Below are 24,726 nucleotides of genomic sequence, written 5' to 3' on the forward strand. Positions count from 1 at the left end.
ATACCATGCAAATTATCATATTAATAATCCCCTTTTACATCCAATGTAAAAAAAATAACACCAAAATCTAATTTCCAGGGGCTTAACAGTTAAATTGGCGATATGGGAAGATATTTGGATTGGGAGGACAATGCATCCACATTTCCACACAAGAAAAAGAAACAAACAATTCTCTCTTTCTTTCCTCTTGGCATGAGGCCACAAGCTCCCCACAATTGTTCAGACTCCAAAAGGCTGTCAGACAGCCAACAGCTTGAGAAAGGGTGATATTCACTGAACATTTGAGTGCAGCTGTAGAGAAAAGTATGATGGGGTTTCTAATAAAAGCGGACAGGTGTGGATGCAGTGCATTCCTTTGTATAAAACCTTTTTTGGGGGGGGGGGGTACAGTTTACTGGCATCTTAACCATGAAATGAATGTGTCCAAGCATTTGGTTTGAAACTGACAGCAAAACAAATTAAAATGTAAGAATCCTCAAGTAGCTCACGTTTTGCCTTAAATCAGCTGGGATTGACTTTAGCTAGCACTTCTATAACCGCAAAGAGGATAAAGAATATAGACCATGGCCATACTTTTTTGGAAACACTAATAGAACGAGAACAAGTTGGAGCACAAGCATTGTCTACCGTGTCATTTTTGTTGACCTCATTCCTCTTTAATGTGTGTCAAAGTCATCCAACTAAATTCTGCCTTCAAAAAAATCTGGATTTGTGATGCAAAACCTATTAGCGAAAATAATACCAGAGGGTACGTAACCCCTGGACTTTCCAAAATGCCCAACAAAAGCAGAACCACTTACCCTTTGTTTACGAGCATGGTTCCTTCTCTTAAAAAAGAGAATCAGCTTCTTCCTCATGACCTGGTTGCTATAGAAAAACACATTCATTATTTTTAATTGTGTTGACACAAAGTTATTTTTACAAAGAAGGCAAAATTAAAAAAAAAGTATCTTTCTTCAGTAAGTAGGTTTGCTCATTAAAATTCTCTTGAGAAGATTAGACTGTAAATTGTCAACAGCCAACAATGTGGGCATTTTTCCCCCTTTTTTAAAAAAAAAAATCATACATAGCTTAAGCAGGTGACGGGACAAATTCGATTGCACAGGGTCATATGGGTTTTATCACATTGATCTTAAAACATTCGTCATCTGAGATATTTCCTACACAGTGTATGTAATACACATACTGTGCACTATATTGATTCTGCAATCATGAAGACCCAGAGGTTTGTGATGTACTCACGTTTTAATGTTGTCATGATAAACTTTTGTGTCTGATGGTTGATTGTACAGGGGCTAGGCAGTGCAAAGAAAAGAGAAACCCATCATTAAATATTTGCATATGGTAATTTCTAAATGACTGATTAGCTAGGAATTACAAAAGGGTACAATAAATCACTCAGGGCCATACCAGTTCAACCTTGGGACCAAGACCTTCCAGTATTTTATGGGCCTCTTCAGCTTTTTTCTAGAAAATTAGAAACATCGGATAATAATACCAAATTACCAACATTACATGAGGATAAACGGTCAGCTACACAATACAGTGAATTTACAGTATCAGAGATGTTGAAGCAATCCATTTTTATTTTTCCTCCAAAAAAAAAAAAAAAAGTGAAATAAAGGACTCCTATTGCTTGATAGTGAGAGAGCGGTTTCCCAAGTGCAAAGAAATACTTCAAAAATGCATTTAAATCAGTTTAAATGTGTTTCAGGCTTATGAGAAGGGTAAAACTGTTCTCTTTTTTTTTTTTAAAAAGAAAATGTGTTTTTGTTTTTTTTGTTTTTTTTTTTTTTTAAATAGGGTCGTTCTGTAAAGCTGATTAGCCCCTATCACTTGTGGGTCAGTGATAAACGAGGGTTCACTGTGGCATGGAGGCAAGTGAAGTTAAGGCAACAAGCAGACAAGTAAAATATGGCCTTTTTTTTAATCTATTCTGAAACACATGTTGTGATGTGTAAAAATAAAGACATAAAATGTTAACTCAGTTGAAATCTGGGACAGTAAAACTTGCTTATGACTAAACTGGGACAGTCCAAAGGGTTAACTGTTGACAGGGAAGAAAGGCGTGTCTTGTAGCAGCTCCATGTGACAGACATGAACTATAGTAACCTTTCCCCTTGTTCCGCTCAAACACACAGCAAAGCCTGTCAGTGCATTTTATTTCACACATCCTAATAACTAACCAAAGCTAACTGGCATAAATGAACATGAGAATGATTTTTCTCGACAATATCTGAACGTTTGTCGATGAAATGCAAAAGGTGTGCTGGTCTGCTCAATTTGCCAGAGGGTCAGTTCACAAAGGTTAACCCCGTGAAGGGTAGTTCATAATACGTCATGGTATTCAATACAGACACCTCACCCTGTTCTCATCGTAGATGATTTGGACTATGCTGCGATGCTTGTGTTCCACTGGGGGAGGGGTCACTGGCTTTTCTGGCTCCACGGGTTTTGCCGCTTCCTCCTCCAGTTGTTGCTAGGAGACAACAGCGACAATATAAAACATCAAGTTGAGAAAAGTTCACAAAATACGACAAGACCGATACATGCAGGGTCCTTTTATCTATTTCGGGACCGAAATGTGGTTGATTTTCCATCCGTCCTGCAATGATATGATCTGAACCTCTGAGAAGAGCAAAACATGCTGGCATAATCGGATAGCTCTCACATGCCGGTTCATGTATAAAATACAAAGACTCAAGGGTCAGGCTCTGAGGTCATGTTGACGGTGCGAGACAAGTTGAACTAGTGAATGTTTGGTTGGTCAATGTTTACAAGCTAAAGGTTATGTACACGGCCAGGTTACACGGTTGAGATTAGCAGTTCCTGAAAGGCCCCGACCAAATACATCCCTGAAAGTCTTGCGGGAATTCATACTTGAATGTATTCGCTCCCAGCAAAGCCCATCTTACATTCTTATCAAATGAGGGAGAATTCCAAAAGAGATAGCGGGACTATACAGAGAAAAACGGATTAAAAACTAACAGGATGATTAGATACTATAAAAGTCTAGCCAGTAACTAAAAGTAAATAACTGAAGTTATTTATGCGTATTCTCCTTGTTAAATTAATATACGATTGGTTATAGAGAATTGGCGCTCAACACTCCAATGTAATAATGATGTGCAGATCATAATACAAATGACAGATGACATCAGGGTTTTTTTTCCCCTGAAACTATTTTAGCGCTAAAACTATGACAGGGTATGTAAAATATACATTGATACAATCGGGACAAAACTTTCAAGATGTGATCTGAATTAATTTTGAGAAGCCTACAAACTGTAATGTTGTGGCATAAGATCCAAGATCCCTTTTCAAAAAGTTGCTTGAATCCCTTGGTAGGTGACCTCGATACCATGTACCAATGTTTGATTTCCCAGCCGTATTAAACTCTTATCATTTCTTATTCACGAAAACACAAAAACGATTTCTGTTGCAAGTTAAGAGAATAAAGCCGACTAACTTGCTTTTTCTTCAGCTTGAAAATCTGCTGCTCCACTTTAGCAATCTCTCGATCCACGCGGTCCATACTCTGAATCAGCTCCTCCTTGGATAGCTTGGAAGGAGACGTGTCATGCTCTTCCCCAAGATGTAATGCAGGTCCTCCTGGAGAAGGGCATTCCACTTTCACGGTGAACGGCGACTCCTGGGGGGAGGGGGGGGGGGTAATAGATGAACTTCTTAAAGATATTGTAGAACACAGATGTTCAAGACAATTGGAGAATTATAATAGACAAAGAAATTGAATGAAATAACACAAGTAATGCTAGTCATAATAGTGTGCTTTAACTTCTTTAGCATTGAACTGAAAATTGCTGTTGCACAACTCTTGACAACAGCAAAAAAAAAAAAAATCCCCACAATGAACAAGAGAAAGAGTTCATCAGGTTTGATAAATGGCAAGAGGATTTACCTTCTTCACCTCCACGGTGGCTCTGAGGCTATCCTGTAGTGTGTGGTGCATGGGCAAGAGAATACCCCCAGCAGAAGAAGAGGTGCGGGTGATGTGGGCCTCAGAAATAGACTCCATGCGTGGGCGCTTAGTCTCCAGTGCCTCATGTTCAGCCTGGGTAGTGATGGAGTGGAACTGCTGTTCGTATCCATGCCGTCTCTCTGGAGGCCTGCAGAACAGAAATACAAAAAAAAAAAGAAAAATAATGCATTCACGAGGGGCATGAATACCCGATCCAACACAGATGAGGAGAATCACTACCTTTCAGTCCCAGGGTGGAATTCAGAGAGTAAAGATGGTCGTCTTCGACCCTGCGGATCCTGCAAGTGAGTACGATAATCTGGGACGGTAAAATCCTGAAAGCAACACACGGGGACATCACAAACAACATTTTCACATGCATTGCCGTTGCGACTTTGTACCGCTTCATAATGCATTGGGAAACAACTCATAATGGGTTCTGTTTCGGCTACATTTGAAACCAACTTCTATGACATTGGGTCAGACCATGTTATCAAGTCAACTTTATTGTCAAATATGCTCTATGTGTAACATACAAGACAGATGAAATTTCTTTCCTCTCAACCACAGGAGAGAGAGGAGCCGCTGCGGGTACCCGCGCCGCCATCAACAGAACAGTGAACATAAAATGACAAAATAGTACAACACAACATATCAGACACAGACAGTCAAGCAATCTTAACCACTTTTTTCTGCATACACTTTGTTGTTTGAAGCCGTTATGGATGAAAGAGGAGAGAATCAAAGTGTCCTTTCACCAGTGGATCAGAGACGTCATGCTGAAAATGTGCACACGTCTGCTACAAGCTAAATTTGAAAGTAAGTTATTGGAAAGCCCTCTCATAAATAAGGATTTCTGAGTGAATGGATGCAGAAACTATTGAAACTGTGAATGACCCAATAGTGGCTATGACTTCATCTCACTTCCATGTTCTGACGCAATATAGCTTGCAATCAACTTATTGTACATTGAAACTAGTAATCGATACAAAAGTTTATCAATCCCAGTGGATATTTTGGTTTGGCTCGTGCAAATGCAGGTGATGTGGTTTTGCTGATCAGGGTTCATGGATATGACCAAGATCCACGCTGGCACCGGCAGCGTCAATAAGAACCTTTGCTTGACTGGTGATTAAGTCTGCAGTGTACCTGCCCCTCACCTCAAGTCAGTTAGGCCAATCCGTATCTTCCACTCTAGAACTCATGTCAGCTCAAACACACTCCAGCTCATGTTGCGATCATGAACAGGATAAGCGATAGAGAATAGACTAATAGATGGATGGATAACTGAAGAAAAATAACTTGTGCATGTCTTGTCCATGTTGAGTCAGATATCTTTTACTGCAACCAGGTTATTCCGTCGGACAGACAGCAATCTGGAGGGCAATCATTGCTCAAGAGATGAAGAAGATCAGAGACTGATTATAATCAAGCTATACGGATGTAGCGGATGCGGTCACAGCGGACTTGGGCCAAAGGCAAGCTTATTTCATCATTTTGTGGGAGGACAACAATTACAAAAGGAAATCAAAACAGTACAGGCTGGGCTGAATTTCATGAACCACATCTCCCAAAAATGTTTGAAGCAATTACAACACACGTCTGACTCAGATGAGAGAAAACATGAAAATAAAACATGAGAAATCTATGTTATGTCAAAAAGACATTGTTCTAAAAGTCTCTATTTTTAACAACAAAAAGGGGCAAAGCCAGAAGATCTGGTGTCGATTGTAATGAATTCACCAAGTTTAACGGAAAAAAAAATAACTGAAAAGAACACAACACTTATCAGCATGCCATGACCTCCACAAAAACCTGAACAAGCAAACGCAGTTACAAGAATTATGACAAAACTCCAGTTTTGTTCCAGATCTGTGCAAACAATGAAAATGCCCAGAAATGAACTGATGAAACTTTCTGTGGAAGTAAGCTTCTCGGAAATCGAGCCTCCAAAAGTAGCTGGGACACATGTCCAGTTCTCACTTTGGTTAAAGTTAATAGCAGAGTGCTGGATATAAATGTCACGTATTCAAAAGCAGCAACATCTCTATTCCCAATGTAAAATCCCTAAAACAAAACAAACAAGCAAAAATAATAATAATAATAAACCAAATGGATTTCACCTAATAAAATAAAACGTAGTACTTCTTTTCACGCATTCCCCAAAACAGACCCAGTAACCACGGGGACAACATTGATGGGGCATTCCGCGATTGCACTCTTACCCTCAATCATACAGCTCCCATTAATGTCACAGTTCAAACACAGATTCAAACTCACCATGAACCTTGCTTCACATATTTGTTTGGTCTCATGTTGGTATCAAACATAAGCAATGTGCCCTCCTAAGCTGCACCCGTGAGAAATTGCGCACTGCTCGCTCGCTTTCGGCGCGCAGCCGATGTGTGCGGCGCATACAAAAAAAAAAAAATGTTTTCAAAGAATTCAAATCGGAGCCGTATTTGCAATTTGTATTTTCATATTCTCTTAATCGAAAAAAGTTTCGTTGGCACATTTGGATATGGTTGACAGCAGCAGCAAAGAAAGAGGTGACCAAAAAAGATGGAAACGCAAAGTGATTCATTGTCACACACGAACATTGCTCTCGGCCGAAGCCACCCCTGACCAGCAAATGTGGCGTTGTCCAGCGTTCGCGCTGTCCGCTAGTCACCTTACCATTGCGCTCATAACCGATCAAAAGAAGGAGCTTCGGTGCTTTGTCAGAATGTCTGAACACAAGTGAAGGAAATTACATCGACGCACATATTAAGTGTCGATGATCATGTGTCGTTGCCCCACCCCCCACTATGGCCCGCCCACTTCAGTTATAGTTCCAGGTTGTATTTTTGTGTTGTTACCTGCATAATATAATTCTATCAAGCGGTAAAAATATTTCATTGGAGCCATATTTTTTTCTGAGATTTTTGAATGGAACGGCAAATTGTACGCCAAGTACGTATCCCGATAGACACGTGTTCGATATCAATAGAAAATTATTACGATAAATTGCTTGATCCAAAAAAAATGTTTAAAACGTGAACGCAAACCCTGTCCGGGCCGGGCATTGTGCGGTCATTCAATTTCAAAGGTTCCATTGTAAATCAAATTCAATAAATACAGATTGACCACCCAATGTTAATTAGATACAAAGCATTTATGAGTGAACCAATAGATGCAAGGTCTTACTTGTTGGTGCCGCGTGCCGCTGAAGGTGTACTGGACAGAATGGGATGGGTAGCGGCTCTGCTCGCTGCTGAAGCTCCCCTGGCTCGGGGGGTAGCCGGAGCTACTGGACATCCTGACTCAGTGCAAGTGGGCCGCTGCTGCTTCACTGTTGGCTGAGCTACACCATGTTCCAGGATACAAACCACCTATAGCCAGATAGCAAAGGTCACATTTAAATGTTTACGTCAGGATCTCTTTACAAGGAAAATAATGCATTGTTGTGTGAAATACGAGAAGGCGAATGAAAGTATGGTTGAGGAAAGACCAAATTGTAAGTATAGAATTTGAGTGGTGTGATAGTGCCTATTCTACAGAACATTAGCTGTGAGAAGTATGCACACAAGATTTCACACAATAAGTACGGAATTGATGAGTGGAGTTGTTCATGTCTTCTGAAATATTCTTTTATTTTGTAAGGTAAGCATTTTGATCATGGTCAAGTGAGGCTTCTGAATTGAATACAACTATTTACGCATTTTGATAGCAACTGGCACATGGAAAGGGGAAAAAAAAAAAAAAAGCTCTGAGTTAGCGTGCAGCTGCAGTGCGCAGGAGCAAAACCAGCCTTTCAATAAATTAACTTGATTTGACATCAGCCTGGATTGATTTTGTTTCTCAGAAATGTACATGAAGCATTACGATATCAGTCAGACTGTCTAGTATTAGCCGGATCTTCATTCCAAAAATGACCTTCCCTTTAACTTTCATTTTGTGTGTGCATCCCATAGGTTGTTTTCACACCTGCAGATCGATTTCTCTGACTGGAAGCGGTTGATGGATTGGCAAACAATGCCCATTTCCCCCCGGTTCTGTTTGTGTTCACGTGCAGAAAATTCCAAGCATAGCAAAACGCGTCACAGGAAACAATGAAAGGTGGCGCTCTTTTCTTAATGGTCCCAAGAAAATAAACAGGAAGAAGACCACATTTAGTTTTAAACTGATCTTCAAGAATGGGGGCAGCATGGCTCAGTGGTCGTCTCCCAACCCGAAGGTTGGGGGTTCAATCTCAGGCCTTGTCAAAGTGTCCTTGAGCAAGATACAAGGATACAAGTTGCTCCTGATGTTGTGTCATCAGTAGGTAAATGAGGAAACAGTGTAAAGTGCTTTGAATACCAAAGGTAGAAAGCGCTATGTAAGAGACAGCCCATTTACCATTTCCCATTCAAGAAGTCTGTCATCTGTCAATCAGCTTTGTCAAAAACTGAGTTGCCTACCGACTGGCGGTGGGGCTTTTGATTTTAGTCTCATCGACTTCGAGACCTGCTTATGTGACGCAAAATTTTCCGCTTCCATAAACCTTGCAGCAGCATGCATTAAGTAGCGGCACCTTATCGATTAAATGACAAATAATCACGAGCAACAATCATTTCATCTCTCTTTACTGTTGTTGGGAATTCCTCCATCGAAACGGGAGGTTAGGGCGCTCAAAGAGATTTACCCATCTAGCCATACCAAGTTGTTGGACATGGTCAAGGAGTACAAAAATAGTCCTATGTGCCAATTTGCAGCATCCCAATTATTCTGTGTCAGGGCTGGACGTCATTCTGTGTCAGACGTGACGATGCAGACGACAAGGGGAAACTAGGACATTTCATTATCATTTCTGTGTTACACAGCTGCCCCAGAAGAAGCACAAAAAAAGGAATTGATTGTCATGCTTGAAAGACTATCCTGTCGGACACCGTGTGGAATTCAAGATCGCCTATTTTTTGCACTTGACCTGGCAGAGAAAAGGCTTGAATGTTCACTGCCAAGAAAGACCACCCTGTTGACAAAAATGACATCGAACAACTCATGTATAAAACTAGTTTGTACCATCAGTGTTGTAAAGGTAATACTATTTGAGAGCTTTTCGTGACAGGATTCACCTCGACACATGGCAATACAGGATGCAAACAAAAGACGACCCTAATAGTAAGTAGATCTGGCATGCATAGGGGTTCATTTGGTGACTACTAAAAAACTTTTGTTTGCCAAATAGTTAGTGGCATCACTGATCTTGTGGCAGACCTCAGATGATCCCGCAAGTGAAGGAGCCAACGATTCCAGAGCTGGCAGCACACAAATAGTCTGCTGAATCAAGACCTTATTTTGTGGTAGTAAAATAACCATCTCTGACTCGACAAGATATTACTGCGGTCAACAAGGAAGTTGTACGATCGCTTCATTTTTCAGGAATCTGTCATTTACATTTTACAGAAACTTTTTTCATGCACTCATCATGAGAACACCCACGGGGTGACGGATGCATTTAATCAACATCTTTAAATGTCAGTATGCGCGTAAAGGATAAGTCAGGTACTTCATTTATGAGGGCAATTGACAGGGTAATGCCCGGCAATTGGATAGTGGCCACTAAAGTCTGCTCATCACAATTCACCCAAAGGCAGCTGGCATGAGCTCCAGCTCAAGACAAGACAAGTTATAAAGCAATTGAATGGAAGGATGGCCGTTTTTGGCAACACTCTTTGGACAGAAGATGCCAAAATTCTGTCAGCTGTCTTTTTGCAACATGTTTAAACGTCATATTCTATACATTATGTTCAAGTCCTTAAATGTGATGCATGTCTTACTCCATATAGCCATGTGTTAGTCTACATGAATTGAAAAATATGTGATTAAATATATTAACTACTGTATGATGTGATGTTGAAAATAGCAATGCCCATCCAGTTATTTTTCTTTATATTTTGTGTTCATAAAGACTTCAGTCTACTACATTGCAATGTTGATTTGACTAATTAATTGTGTTATTGTGGTCTCAAACACAGGTTATTATTGAAAACACCTCTGAATATACTGCTGTATACTCTCGATTAAATCGTACTGATGTACGAAACGGAACGTCTAACAAGAAAATGCACTGTTCCAGAGTCAGTGACTGTTATAAAAACAGGAAAAGAAGATTGTTTCAGTGATGCACCTCGATCAGGACCTCTCCCCTGCATACAAAAATTCACCCTTATTTCGCCTCAAACAATACAGATCCTTTGCTCTTTTTTGCTACTTCCTGCTTAGAGAAAGAGCATCGCTGTCCTTTTAAACCTTTTACTCAACAGATTGTTACAACACGGATATGGTGACCGTCTCAAAATTGTAACGTTCAAGCAGTTTCCCTTTCACGTTATCCTTTAATTTGTGCTCACTGAATTAGGCTTTTAACATTAAACGATCACTTTTAGTCACAAATGTTCCAATAGTTGAAAGTAGCGTCACCTAGTAGTGCTTCGAATATTAGGTTAGCTTTAGCCATATATTCTCAGAGACGTTTTTTGGCATAACTGCTTTTAATCAGTGTTTAAATCTAAACCCCTGCAGTGATGCTTTGCACATTGCAAATGTTTATCATCCTATTTTAAGCTAGCCTACTTATCATTACAGCAGTACTGGTTGTCGCTTATTTGGGAGGGTGGCCCGACTACCGCAATAGAACCATTTCCCGGGGATCAAAAGACACCCTCGCAGTAATAAACAACCAACAAGCGCACGCGACTGCAGACCTCCGGGAAAAAGGGCACGATATTTAAGGTGTTGTTGTTGTTGTCGTTAGCAAGCTAACCTATCCATATTTCACCTTTGAATTCGCAACTACGTCGCCATCTTGCAAGGGAGATTTCACCGTACACCCGAGCACTCAAACCGCATTGCCCTGCGCATGTTGCTTTGTTAAATAAAATAAAAATAATTCCACACACCTCATATTTGGAGAGTTTACCGAAGAAGGGAACGGCATCTGTAGGAAGAAACGTATGCAATTGTTTTAAGGAAATCCGCGGGTAACGGGCAGTGGACGACTGGGCAGTCTCGGCTGCGCCGCGTTTGTCGCTTCGTGTCCTGGCAGGTCAAAGTAAACTGCCTTGTTTGGTTTCATTCGCAACCTTGATTTTGGATAATATACTTTAAGAAATCTACAATATTATTATTTTTAAACATTGGAAATTTATTAAAATTATTGGTAGCTTCTTGTGGAGACGGTTATAATTTGTACTAGTGTTTATTTATGTATCTGCAAGGATAAAGCTGTGTGTTTGCTAAATATTTCCCCTGAACAGGGCATGTTTTGTTTGTATTTTTTTGCGTTAATATGAGAAAATAAAATATTTCACAAAAAACGCGTTTTCTTATTTTAACTCTGTCTAAAATAAATGTTTATCCTAAACTTCGCCTTCATTGTCCATGCAATATTTGTATCTTTGTGAAGTATCCTACAAAGCGTATGTTACTTTGAATATAAGACACGAAGACATCTAAACAAGGGCCAGCAAAGATTTTTTTCGAGAACTTTTACGAATTGGTTCGACGATTTCACGTAATTTATAAGTGGAACCTAATTTACTAGACTTGTTTGGACACGGTTTGTTTATGAGTACGGTGAAAAATAATGTTCCTGTGGTTGGTTGTAATTGTATTTGTGACGTACATAGTTTGCTTAAAATGCATTTATTATCGACATCGGCGACATTTAAAACATGGACTCAATGCTTTCACCAGCTTGGAATCACCTGGGGCTGACATTGAATGTCTAGTTGTAACCGCGCATCCGGATGATGAATGCATGTTCTTTGGACCAACGATCATACGACTTGTTGAATGTAATGTCAACGTGCATTTGCTGTGTTTATCGGAAGGTACAGTCACACCATATTTCTATGAAGTCTACTTTTATGACGAGTAGTCGTGTGTTCACTGAATTGTAGTTTGTTTCTAGTTTTATTTAGCTGGAATACAAAAAAAATGGAAATTAATTACATTCAATTTTCCGATCCGCTTTATCTTCACAAGGGTACCGGGGAGGGGGGGGGGCGCGCTATCCCAGCTGTCTTCGGGCGGTAGGCGGGGGACATCCTAAACCGGTTGCCAGCCAATCGCAGGGCACACAGAGACGAACAACCATCCGCTCTCACACTCACACCAAGGGACAATTTAGAGTGTTCAAACAGTCTGCCATGCATGTTTTTGGAATGTGGGAGAAAACCGGAGCAGGGATCGAACCCACGACCGCTGCACTGTGAGGTCGACGCCGTAACCACTAGCCCAGGGAAATTAATGTAAAGCCTATATACAAGCACAGCAAACATATGCACGTGCAAGAGCGGACTTAAGTAATAATTGAGTCAACTAACTAATATCCAAGTACAATGAAATTGAAAAGTTTTTTTAAAATCACTGTTGGGTTTAAATTAGAGTTATTTGACCCACTGCACCAACAACAGTGCAAAAGTCATAATATTGACAAGCTTCCCCACATAGCCTATGTGTTAGTCAGGAGTTGAATCTGGGATTCCAATCAGATGTCATTGTGCACTGTCGGAGTTTGAGCATTACAACTCTTAATTAAAAATCTCCAAAATCTATCAGGCCTGATTTGATAACGCTTGACTAATATTTTGATATCCTGCAGCCTTAAGTGTACCCTGATTTGTTTGCAGGGAACTACTACAATCACGGTGCTAAACGTAAGCAAGAACTTTTCAACAGCTGTGCTAAACTGGGCATACCATCCTCCAGAATTACCATTCTAGACCACAAGTAAGCAGCACAGACATTATAGACGCATGATACCATTTGCTTATTGAAAGTGCATGCCATTAAAGGTTCTGTTTAGTGTTTGCCACAACATATCAGTTCTCAGAATTCCATATTAGATTTCTCTGAATCTCCATCATGATCACATGCTTGACTGTGTGAAAAGAGGATTTGATATTTCATGTGAGACCACAGCTTCCATTGCAAATGTTTTTCATAGCACCTCCAGGCTGCAGCCTACATATGAGTCTCTATGGATTTGTGTGTCTCGGTGTGTGTATGCGACTATCTGAACTTTGACCTCAGAGCTGTCTGCACTTGGATTGTGGCCCATTTTCCCCTTCTGTGCATTCGGGTGTTTGAGCACACATTTAATCAGCACTTTGCAAACTGCAACACCACTCACTCCTGACTTCACTCCCCCTCACTGCTTTCCTATCTCTGTTCTTCTCTTGCACCACCCCGCATCCCAAAGTCTTATTTGGCTACATTTTGGCAAAGCTCCGGAGCACCAGAGCACTGGTAATGTAGGTCATTCCACACTATTTGACTAGTGTGTGTTTGAGGGCCTTGTGCTTTGTCTGCATGTTAACCATCTCTGTCTTGAGCTTCCACCTATCACCAAAGAGAGGAGGAAAAAAAAAAAACAGACTAGATTCTTGTTTGGTCTGCCCATAAGATAATGTGGTAATTTGATGGAAAACATGGTGATCAGATGATCATAAATGATGGTTTGCTTTCTACCAAAAGCATTCAGAACTTTGCCGATGCCCACAAAAATTTCCGTAGGGTTCCACTCGGGGCAATTTCTTTGTATTAACTATATCACTGAATGAGATTCACTTCCTGCGGCTTCAGTAGTGTAAAAGTTCCGGATAAGGATGCAGAAATCTTGTTGTGGACACCTCTGATGGGAATAGCTCTGTGCTCTATTATTAGAATAACTGTCTCAATGTGTTTTGCAGTATAACCTTCCATTGATCCTTTCCAGTCTTCCCAACTATTCCAGTACACGTAGCTGCAGAGCGAGATGTCCTGCGGGGAAGTACTTTATAGCAATAGTCTCTCTCTCTCTCTCTCGCTCTCTCTCTCTATCCCTCTCTCAGAACTGTAGGCTTGGAAAGCTAAGAAGACAGAATGTCAGATGACATGTAAATCCAGTTTGAAAATGGGATTTTCCCATTATTGTTTATGAATAGGACAGCTGTGTTGACAGAATTTGAGGCCCCGGTGCAATTTGTGGCCATTGTGATCAAGGTCGATCGGAGCACGCTCCGCTGCCTCTCCACTCGCGCGGGCTTGACCTCAGTCTGCACCCAGCAAATGATTAGAACTGCGCACTGCACAAATGTCGTCTTTTATCAGACTGAACCAAGATTCCGCTTGCCATTTCTCACTGATTTTAAATCAAGATCCCTGATTTCAGCCTGTGTGTACCATATATCTAACAACATGTACATCCTTAAATAAGTGAATGCTGCAACCTGGAACAAACAAGTGAAGGTGCGGGGCAATATATGATATACCACTATATTAAGAGAGAGAGAAAAAAAAAATCCCAGAGCTGTCCCTGGATTTACTTGACTCTTATCTTCATCGCTTATGTACATAATCGTTTCACATGGCTCTTGAAACAACACCGTCTGGCCTTCAGAACAAGCGGCCACTCTTTTGTTCCTAAAACTCAATGTTTCAAACAGTTCATTTATTAACACTTTTACTGGATCAATGTATTAATTTATTGATTTTTTTTTTGTTGCTTTACCACATTCCTTGAAAAGCGGTTAAATCACAAGATGTTTTCAAAAGGTTATACAGTAGTGCATCTTAGGTTCATCCTGATGATTTCACCCAAACATCAAATGCTGCAGACCTAAATTTTTGTGAGTCGTAAGTAGCATAAAAGGGACCTTAAGGGTCTATCTATTTTTTTTTTCTGTAGCTGTTATTTTATGTAGATAATGTGTTGTATATGCAGCCATTGCTGGACTCTACACTGTGACTTTGTAGACAGCAGTCTGACTTCTCTACAGGCCAATAGTCCATGTGACCAGACTAAACAAGACCTGTCCAACACATGCACAGAATCCCCTCACTGGGCCAAAGTTCAACGACTGCACACAAACGCCTGCAAGCAATTAGACATCCACATGCAAAGCTCCAAGTGCTAGATGGGTAGGTTATTTTAGGACATTTTACTGTGTTGTCATAGTGACGCCAACACTTGGTCTGCTTGAGGAAAGTTCAGGTGTCTTGTGTCTTTTGTTCATTCCCAACATCCCTCTCACCCTGCAGCGAAATGCCTAAAATAACAGCTGAATAAAATGCGGTAGTGAGAAAGACGGCACAGACGTCCTGTAATATAAAAGGCACGAGGACGCTTGCTAGCAGATAATCAAGTGCCAGTTTTGGCAGAACTTGTTGGAGGGGTGTAACCCCAATCCAGGAAAGAAACCATAAAACGTTGAGCCAGATTTATTCCCGAATGAAAAACAGCTCTTGCCTTTGGCTCGAGCCTGAATTAAAATGGCTTGTCGATTTGAGCTAGAATGCCTTTGGGCGTCCCGTTCAAAAGATTCAAACACATGATGCGATGTCGAAGCGGTCACAAAACGTCTGAGTGGAGTCCGTGAGGCCAGGCCTATCTTTGAACTGCAGCCCCCCCCCCTTCTCTCTCTGACACAATGACCCCCGCACACCACCAAGCATGACCCCCATTGACATCGTATAGATTTGTGACCTAATCCATCACAGCTCTCTACTTGCTCTCCTAACTTCCCAACATTTCCCTCACCCTCGTTGCAATTTGCACTCTATTACTCCTGTGCGGTTACAATCCAGACATGATGCATCTCAGTAAAATCTTGATGTAATGTCGCTGCAACCAAGCGAAGCCAAGAGTGCTTTTTTTTTTTTGTCTTCCAGGAACCTTCCAGACTATCCCAAAGCAGAATGGAGAGTCTCCCTGGTCACCTCGATAATTGCGAAACACTTGAGAGCTCACATTTTCAACATGGTATGCGCAACTCAAGTCGTAGCTTTCCTTTGATTTTTCCTGTGATAACATACACCGCTGAAGCATTCCATGAATTATTTGCTTCACTTGCCCCTTTTCCCTGTTTCCTTGTGGTTTCTATAAAAATCCTGCCAAGCGACCTCTTTTTTCTGTTCAAGCGTGACTGAATTTGGAGCCTCCTTTCAAATAAAAGCCGGGCATTTATTTTATCATTATGTGTGTTTACAGACATATTCACATCAATCCCGGTGCAGTTTTGCAGTATTATTAGCTAATGGGAACGTAGAAAATTTAGAATCAAAGACCTGTGATCAAGATGACTTCAACAGGAGATCAAAGTAGTGCAACAAGGTCAATGAATAGAGAATGCAGCAAAACAAAAATGCACTTCATTATTAATTATTAATGGGTAATTGGAGGTGAATTTAGAGAGGGTCACATGCTGCTGTTGTGGGTCTTTTTTTTTTCTCATTTTAAGAAGCCAAGAAAACATGCCATCTCCACCCATCCTTCCAAGCCACCAGCAAAAATGATTTGAAATTAACATGGCACAATGGGCAAGTACAACGACATATAAATCACAAGCATTCATTAAAAAGTGAAAATCTGAGAAGCCGCATAGATTATGCAAACTATTAAAAGAAGGTAAACGCTGAATACCTCACTGTAGGATATAAACAGACAGGTGGAAAGCATAGCACAAAATAGCACAGAATATGACCTTTAACATTTAAGTTGGTTTTTTTCCTATAATTTTTTTACCTCCTTTTTTTTGGGATCACCTAATATATTTTACAGACCTAGTTTTTTTTTTCCCCACTTCTTCGAGGGTTCAGGTAAGCATACAGAAAAAAAGGCTTCTAAATATCAGGCGGCAGCTGCCAAGGACCTCCACTGACATAGTCAGAAACCTGAAAAATAACCCGGAAAATTGTTCTCCCTGTAGAATAGTCCACACTCTGATTCTGCCCTTCCACCCACTCAATGACACACATTTTGTTGTTTCAGGTGCTGACCTTCGATGGGAGAGGAGTGAGTGGCCATAGCAATCACGTAGCAATCTATAAAGCTGTCAGGTAGACTGAATTTCAAGGTTTTTGGTGTTTTTAATCTACCCACATTCTCTCCAGTTAATTATGAAACAGCATCTTATCTCAAACAACATGGGGGCGTGGGGGTGGAATTAAAGGCACATGAAAACAATCATCTATCCAAAAACTGTGCCCCACAAAGATACCGCCTCCCCACACACAAAAAAACAGATTTTCCCCAGGTTTTGCAGGACTGCTGTTTGTGGTCAACAGAATCTTCCAAAACAGTCTGCTGTGCTCTCAGAGAGCAGCAATAAATCCTGACAGTTACACGGACAAATGGGAAGGCAGTTCCGGTTTGGGAGTCATACCAAACAAGCTTTTCTCCTTGCATAAATGTACTGTTTTATCACCGAAAGCAAGTCTCTAATCTTGCAACCTGACAAGTGTATGATGCGAGTCGTTTCTGTCCACATTGTCAAACGCAATGTGTTTTGCCTCCTGGATCCGTTCAACGACTAAATTGTCCTTTTTTTCTCCTCTTCCAGGCACCTCGCTTCCACTGACCAAGTACCCAATGGTAAATTTGATCCCTTCACTGTATTTTCACCTTATTTTTCCACTTGTGTCTAGAAACAATATTAGTTTGATTTGAAGTATCCTGAGGGGAAATGTACATCGTGAGCATGAATAACCCTAACATGATGTAGCTTTGGTGCAAGGTACATTTTGTTTGTTAATATATAGCGTCCTCTTGTGGACACTACATTTGCAAGCTACTGTCTCGACAAGGGATTGATTTTTATTTGCACTACATAGCACATTTCATTCACAAGGGAATTTGCGGTGCTTGTTTGATACAAAGGAACTTAACCTAATTCAATCTAATGTGTTATTTTGAATTCAAGATGGCGCCGTGGGAGTGGCTGCCTTTCCAGCAGCTCCTATATTTTGTTCTTCTACTTCTTCCTTTCATAACTTTGCTGCTGTGAATTGGGAATTTCTCCATTGCGAGACTAATAAAGGTTTTATCTTATCTAACAACAGGGATGTGAGGTGTTTGCAAAAGCAGTCAGTCTTGCCAACTTGGTGATTTGTATGCTCTGTTTACTGACCTTAATGACCATTCTAGCAATTTTTTTTAATCGACTAGCAATTGAACAGAGATTACAGACGGTGATGTGATGAAAAGTTTTTATCTCTGTAATCTAAGCACATGATCAATAACATTTTTTTCCATCATCACTCCAAAGCAGATAATTGTTTCTGACCTGTTTCATACATGTCGGTAATTGAATTGAAATTAAAAAAAAAAAAAAAATGAAACAGTCCAACGCGAATGTAATTTCCTTGGAATCTCAAAAGCGCTTGTCCCCATAACTAGAGCCTATCCCAGTTGACTTTGGGTAAGAAGCAGGTTACACCCTGGATTAATCGTCAATCACTCACATTCACACCAATGGACAATTTAGAGTCTTCAGTTAACCTAACATGCATGTTTTTAAAACGTGGGAGGAAGCCGGAGTATCCAAGTAAAACTGGACAGAGCGAAAGCATGCACCTCACAGGAAGGCCGGAACCAAGATTTGAGCTTTGAACCTCAGAACGGTGAGGCAGAACGCTAATCACTAATCACCGTGCCGCACTGCTTATTCCCAATGTAACATAATTTGCTCAATGTAAATAACATGCAGGAGAACTAGGGCAGCACGTGAACGGATTGAGAGCCACTAAGGTCAAAAGGGTCTCCAATCTCTTAAGAAACAGGCCAATTAATCACATTGCAACAGCTTAGTCGGCACTGATAGCAGTCGACGCCCAAAACTCTTCCGTGAGTCATCTCAAAACCAGCAGGCCTGTCGTCAATCATGCTCAAACGGGTTTTACAGTTCTAAACTGGGTTGACTGACGCATCTTCCGTCTCACTTGTAAGGGGAAGTAAAAGCCCCAACATGATTCAGCGTTTTCCCGTGTTATCTTCCATCTATCGAATCTACAAATGATTAAGGTTCTTGTAAATATGAACAAAAATTCTTGAATTAACCCTATAATGCCTGACCCCTCAAGGAATAGCCAGAAAAATCACATTTTTGGGAACTGAGATGTTCATTATGTAGATTACATCTGAAAATGATAATTTGGGGAAAATCATATTTTAAACCTGCAGTATCAAATTTGATACAGATGATTTAATGTACAGTAATATAAAAATTTAGATACATAATGAAAATACATCTGTCAAATATGATACAAATGGCATTATAGGGTTAATATTTTATATCTGTTTTTTTATCAGCACTTTTCAGGAGACCCCAAAAATGGCACGTTGCATCATCAAAGAAAGCAAATGGAAAGGGGTTAACAGTCAGCAAGATCATCAAATTTAGCTAAATGCATCTTTTATGTTGAACGAATTAGATGGACAGATTTTGTGTGTGTGTGTGTGTGTGTGTGTGTGTGTGTGTGTGTGTGTGTGTGTAGTGCCCAATGTAACTTGATACCTTGGGTCATCTGAGGACGCCTCATTTGTAGCATTGCTGCATTGTCCTCAGTTCCTGTAACGTGCCAGGAAAAGAGTTCACATCAATATTCATCATCTGCAGTGGTCGTGAACCTGACGCCAAAAAAGAAATGTCTCTTCCTGTTCCCCAGACTGCCGTTTGCTCTCCTTGGTGACTGTCAGCTTGCTCAGGAAATATGTTTCCTTCTTGGAACTTCCTCTCAGCTGGCTACTTCCCTCATCACTCAGCTGCATAATAGGCTCAGAGGGCTACAGGCAGTGCAAAGTAAGATTTGAACATACACGCACATGAACTCAATAAGTATCAGTTAGCTGAAAACAGTTTATTTTTTCAAAGTTTTATCCTCATCTCTAAACGTTCATCTTTTCAGGCCGCCATGCTTTGTCATCGCACTCAACTGGTTTGGTTTCGGTATCTGTACATCATTTTCTCACGCTACATGTTCGTCAACACATTCCAGATGATTCCACATGGACCAAAGGTTAATAAAATGTATTAGAAGGTGACCACAATTTTTTTTTTCACTTGTAGCTCTTTTTTTAATCGAATTAGCTGGTTATATAGAAAGGGTAATAATGGACCATATGCACAGGAACACATTTCTGGTGGAGTAGACATCATTTACGATAACTTAATTTCAAGAAATAGCGAGTAAACCCTGACAAGTTTGACACTGTCATTGTTGTCACAATGCATCTAGCAACCGACCAGAATAGGCCACCTGACATTAAATGCTGAAATGCTGCGTGCATGAAGTCCACATGAGGTCACCAGTGTAATAAAAGCAATGACCTAAAACTCACAACATGAATCAGTTTTGCCTTGTAAGATCATTTTTATGTTCAGTCATTCTTCTTGTGTTAAAAAAAAAAGTTCTGCGTTGTATTTACGCTGATCAAAAAAACGCCGTTTCTATTTTTAGGCCACAGTAAAATTATTTCATTTCTTCCAGTTTGATGCCCTCCTTCTGTTTTGACATGTCTCTGATCGTCTTGTGTGCTTTCATGCTTTCTTCCCATTTGTCCCCCCAAAATTTCTCTACTGTGACACTTTGGACTGTGCCTGGATCCAGACAGTGTGGAGCAACACCTGAAAAGGAGATAATGGCAAAAAATAAAAATAAATAAATAAATGAACTGGTTGTGTCCTATAATTTATAACTGGGCAACACGTTCTCATTTTAGTTTTTGGAGTGGATTTCCCCCATGTGACTGTGGTCTAAAGTTTGTTTACTTGTGTTGCTCAATCAACTCACACCATGATCACTTTGGTGTTTACAAAATATGTTTACCGGCACATTACATGGAAATGGTGTGAGAATCATCATGCGGTGTGTAAACAGTTCTCTCTCTCATACCATATCCATCAGGGTTGGAGCGTGGGGTGTAGAAACTCTGGACTCCACACACTCTACAGAAGGTGTGCTTTGCTGCGTGGGTGTTAAATGTATATGTGGTCAGATGATCCCCACCCTTGGAAGAGAAAAAGACAAAGGGACGAGTTGAAAACATGGCTCCTCTTAGATTTGTTTTGAGGTTGGAAGCTTTTTGAAAATCGGGTTGCCTACCTGCAGAAGAGTAAAGTTGGACTTGGGGACAATGAAATGATGGTTTTGTTTCTTTGTACAAATACTGCAGCTGGAAACGACAAAGAGGTCAGAAAGAAAGGGAAACAAAAGTGACTGTAATCATAGGTGTCAAACTCAGGTCCTGGAGGGCCGCTGTCCTGCATGTTTTCCAAGTCTCCCTGTTGCAACACACCTGATTCAAATGATCAGATCATCAGCAAGCTCTGCGGAAGCCTGACATCGAACCTGTTCATTTGAATCAGGTGTGTTGCAACAAGGAGACTTGGAAAACATGCAGGACAGCGACCCTCCAGGACCTGAGTTTGACACCTATGCTCTAAGCAAAAAGTTGAAACATCAATGTGTTCAGCGATGTGTCCACTGCATGTGCTATATGTACACATCCGAGAGATCCACATACTCATTGACAAGTGTAATTTAAAGGCTTAGCGATGAAGTGTTGTCTCCCGGAGAGAAAAAAGATGCCTTTACTGCATTTACTTCCACATGTTTCTGTTATATTGAACATATGTCTCAATACATTTTTTAGGTCTATTTAGTGTGTCTTATAAGGGATTTCAGAAGTGGTCTAGTTTAACTGATAACAGGATTAGTTATTGAGTCCACACCTTTAAGTGTGTACTGCAGACGCAATGTATTTACTCTGTGCGTGTGTTTGTACACGTGTTTGTGTGCCATAAAGCAAACCGTCACAGGAAAACATCCGTGTTGATGGTTGATGAGCTGCTTTCAGCGTACCCCCACCAGCTGTCCTTCTCGGAGGCCGGTATGAGAATCATGATCACCAGCCGTTTCTCCCCGAGAACCCGCCTCACCATGGGGCCACAGTAAAATTATTTCATTTCTTCCAGTTTGATGCCCTCCTTCTGTTTTGACATGTCTCTGATCGTCTTGTGTGCTTTCATGCTTTCTTCCCATTTGTCCCCCCAAAATTTCTCTACTGTGACACTTTGGACTGTGCCTGGATCCAGACAGTGTGGAGCAACACCTGAAAAGGAGATAATGGCAAAAAATAAAAATAAATAAATAAATGAACTGGTTGTGTCCTATAATTTATAATTGGGCAACACGTTCTCATTTTAGTTTTTGGAGTGGATTTCCCCCATGTGACTGTGGTCTCAAGTTTGTTTACTTGTGTTGCTCAATCAACTCACACCATGATCACTTTGGTGTTTACAAAATATGTTGACCGGCACATTACATGGAAATGGTGTGAGAATCATCATGCGGTGTGTAAACAGTTCTCTCTCTCATACCATATCCATCAGGGTTGGAGCGTGGGGTGTAGAAACTCTGGACTCCACACACTCTACAGAAGGTGTGCTTTGCTGCGTGGGTGTTAAATGTATATGTGGTCAGATGATCCCCACCCTTGGAAGAGAAAAAGACAAAGGGACGAGTTGAAAACATGGCTCCTCTTAGATTTGTTTTGAGGTTGGAAGCTTTTTGAAAATCGGGTTGCCTACCTGCAGAAGAGTAAAGTTGGACTTGGGGACAATGAAATGATGGTTTTGTTTCTTTGTACAAATACTGCAGCTGGAAACGACAAAGAGGTCAGAAAGAAAGGGAAACAAAAGTGACTGTAATCATAGGTGTCAAACTCAGGTCCTGGAGGGCCGCTGTCCTGCATGTTTTCCAAGTCTCCCTGTTGCAACACACCTGATTCAAATGATCAGATCATCAGCAAGCTCTGCGGAAGCCTGACATCGAACCTGTTCATTTGAATCAGGTGTGTTGCAACAAGGAGACTTGGAAAACATGCAGGACAGCGACCCTCCAGGACCTGAGTTTGACACCTATGGATTAAATGATCGCACATTGGTATCTTGTTTTTCTTTTCATTGTAATCCTATTATGTTATGTACTCATGAAATACAAAAATTAAACACCCATACTTGCAATCAAAAACATGGAGGTGTGGAGAGCTCCAAACTTCAAACCTAACAGCTCCACAATGACAGCCACCATTATGTTTCACAAGGTCCATTCTGAAACAACAGGAAACAGTCACAAGGAAGTCATTTTTTCGTCATATTTCCAAGCAAGCATTTACATGAGAAAGGGAATTGTATTTAGCTAACCTTAGAAAGATCTAGCTCAAACCAGATTGACTTGTATGTTGCGAAACGTGGTGTGGGATCCGATGCCCCGCCTTCAACAGGTACCCACGTCAAAGTCCATCACAGGTCATTTGCGTAACTAAGATGTCCTCATTCACAGCAAGTGATTCCTCTCAGGTCTATTCAAATGTGATCATCTTAAACATCTTTGTTATACAGAGCCATCAATACATACCTTTCGCATGATAAACCCGTTTTTACAAGTGCAAGGGATAGGCCTTTTTCCAGGAACGCTCTTGGGGCCCACTGTAATTATTTCCAAGCACAAGGGTGGGCAAAGTACAGCAGACTTGCACAAACACATTCCTCCAGGGTTGAACTAGTTCAGCCTGACACACAGCTCTGTGTTGGAAAACTCTGACGTGGTACAGCACGGGTTGAGTGTCATATGACATGCTGCTGGATGATGTGCTGTGACCCAAATACACGAATATGAGCTGTATCCTATCATATCATCACCCACATCTAGAAATCCATGAGGCCACAGATCCATATAGAAAGCATTTGGGTTTAGTTTTATTACTTTACATGACAAAATGGAGGGTGTCTGTACTTGACTTTGGCCCTTATTACTGTAATATGCCACGCATACTGGTAAAGTAGGAGGCTAGGCGTCAATACACTGTAGAGTTTTGTAGCATTTTTCTATATTGCACAATACATCCATCCATCAATTATCATGTAATTTTCATCCATTTACTGTCTATACTGCTTATCCTTGGGGTCATGGGTGAGCTTGAGCATATCTGAGCTGACTGGGCGAGTCAGTGCACACACTGAAGTGCACAAACAACCATTTACATTCATACCTATGGATAATTCAGAGTACTCAATGAACTCAACACGCTTGCATTTGGAATGTTGGGAGAAAGACGGAGTACTAGTACAAAAATATAGTCTCTTAAGTAGATGTTGTGACAATTTTTTTTCTTTACAGCATACATTTGAAAACAAATCTGTATTCTGTATTTTCTACAGCTTACTGTGTCCAAATAGGCTAGTTACTTTTTCCACCCTGTGTGAATGAATACAGTACCTTAAAAACAACAGCGAGGTAAACATCAACTGCAGTTGCAATTTTGGTGTCGTGTGAAGCGGAGAAATACAGGGGGAGCAGGAACTTCAAGAAAAATAGCAACAGATTATGAGAAGTAAATTATTCCATAGCCTTATTTAAGAAGTAAATGATAGCAGAAAACCCATTTGTTTATTCATTGTCCAAAATGATCAAAAGCAGTTTGCACATAACAGATAGTGCAAATGCATTTTTATTTTTGTATCTAATTCAAATTCTGTACTTTTATACAGAGAAGTCAAATCGTCTGTTTGTTTTTAATTAAGCACAAGTACCCCAAATAAAAACACGTGAGTAGCCTACTTTTTTCATCTGCTTCTCAGGGCCGAATGCAAAAATAGGTTTCTAATAGGGAGCTATGGTATGAAGTTAAATTGAAGTGAAGACATCCGTGGAAGCCCCCGCCCTCCAAGTCTAAAATAATACTGCACAAGCCCCGATTGCAAGACTAAGTAGCACGTGTTGACCAGTCACGTTTCCACATAAGAAGTGACGCATTTATTTGGGGTCAAATGAAACCGCAACATTTTGGCATCTCACCTTAGAGCCATTTCGAGTGATTTATACATACATAACAAGCAAGTTTAGACTATGCAAAAACAAATTCGCACAGTAATGCGTCAAGGTATGATGAAACAAACAAT

General features: G+C 40.6%; 3 protein-coding genes across 9 annotated transcripts in view; 1 reads left to right on the plus strand and 2 right to left on the minus strand.

Moving 5' to 3' along the window:
• ncor1 (nuclear receptor corepressor 1) overlaps positions 1-21,056 on the minus strand; it is a 51,087-nt gene extending 30,031 nt beyond the window's left edge. For 5 of the 6 annotated variants that reach the window (XM_019895120.1, XM_019895119.1, XM_019895118.1 and 2 more), the window contains exons 1-11: positions 20,867-21,056; positions 20,657-20,771; positions 19,279-19,332; positions 7,166-7,350; positions 4,220-4,314; positions 3,920-4,127; positions 3,470-3,652; positions 2,366-2,479; positions 1,411-1,467; positions 1,243-1,295; positions 801-867 (exon numbers count right to left, since the gene is read on the minus strand). In XM_019895120.1, the coding sequence (XP_019750679.1) occupies positions 801-867; positions 1,243-1,295; positions 1,411-1,467; positions 2,366-2,479; positions 3,470-3,652; positions 3,920-4,127; positions 4,220-4,314; positions 7,166-7,276 (888 nt within the window). In that variant the 5' untranslated portion in view covers positions 7,277-7,350; positions 19,279-19,332; positions 20,657-20,771; positions 20,867-21,056. Of the gene's footprint in view, positions 1-800; positions 868-1,242; positions 1,296-1,410; positions 1,468-2,365; positions 2,480-3,469; positions 3,653-3,919; positions 4,128-4,219; positions 4,315-7,165; positions 7,351-10,899; positions 11,044-19,278; positions 19,333-20,656; positions 20,772-20,866 lie in introns of those variants that run through there. The other variant, XM_019895116.1, reaches the window with a different exon arrangement.
• pigl (phosphatidylinositol glycan anchor biosynthesis, class L) lies at positions 11,552-20,409 on the plus strand. 2 transcript variants are annotated; one of them, XM_019895231.1, is made up of 8 exons: positions 11,552-11,832; positions 12,634-12,733; positions 15,656-15,746; positions 16,755-16,822; positions 17,326-17,357; positions 19,430-19,563; positions 19,670-19,801; positions 20,372-20,409. In XM_019895231.1, exons 1-7 carry the CDS (start codon positions 11,586-11,588, stop codon positions 19,796-19,798), a joined length of 801 nt encoding a protein of 266 aa, XP_019750790.1. In that variant the 5' UTR covers positions 11,552-11,585; the 3' UTR covers positions 19,799-19,801; positions 20,372-20,409. The 2 variants fall into 2 exon arrangements, with proteins under 2 accessions (XP_019750790.1, XP_019750789.1); XM_019895230.1 differs by lacking the exon at positions 20,372-20,409 and having other exon boundaries at positions 19,670-20,121.
• cenpv (centromere protein V) lies at positions 19,822-24,633 on the minus strand. Its single transcript, XM_019895100.1, has 7 exons — positions 24,623-24,633; positions 24,044-24,127; positions 22,783-22,875; positions 22,354-22,423; positions 22,144-22,258; positions 21,730-21,875; positions 19,822-20,241 (listed from the first exon to the last, which is right to left on the minus strand). Exons 1-7 carry the CDS (start codon positions 24,631-24,633, stop codon positions 20,239-20,241), a joined length of 522 nt encoding a protein of 173 aa, XP_019750659.1. The 3' UTR covers positions 19,822-20,238.
• Between the last annotated feature and the right edge of the window lie 93 nt (positions 24,634-24,726).

This window comes from Hippocampus comes, unplaced genomic scaffold (assembly GCF_001891065.2).
Source record: "Hippocampus comes isolate QL1 unplaced genomic scaffold, H_comes_QL1_v1.1 scaffold177, whole genome shotgun sequence".
Classification (NCBI taxonomy): domain Eukaryota; kingdom Metazoa; phylum Chordata; class Actinopteri; order Syngnathiformes; family Syngnathidae; genus Hippocampus; species Hippocampus comes.

Excerpts from the sequence above, each read along its gene's own strand:
- pigl (XM_019895231.1), top strand. The coding sequence starts at position 11,586 with ATGTTCCTGTGGTTGGTTGTAATTGTATTTGTGACGTACATAGTTTGC. Across the intron at positions 12,734-15,655 it reads ATTACCATTCTAGACCACAA|GAACCTTCCAGACTATCCCA; the intron begins GTAAGCAGCACA and ends TTTGTCTTCCAG. Across the intron at positions 19,564-19,669 it reads AGGGCTACAGGCAGTGCAAA|GCCGCCATGCTTTGTCATCG; the intron begins GTAAGATTTGAA and ends TCATCTTTTCAG.
- cenpv (XM_019895100.1), bottom strand. Across the intron at positions 22,259-22,353 it reads CCAACTTTACTCTTCTGCAG|GGTGGGGATCATCTGACCAC; the intron begins GTAGGCAACCCG and ends TTCTCTTCCAAG. Across the intron at positions 21,876-22,143 it reads CTCCAACCCTGATGGATATG|GTGTTGCTCCACACTGTCTG; the intron begins GTATGAGAGAGA and ends TCTCCTTTTCAG.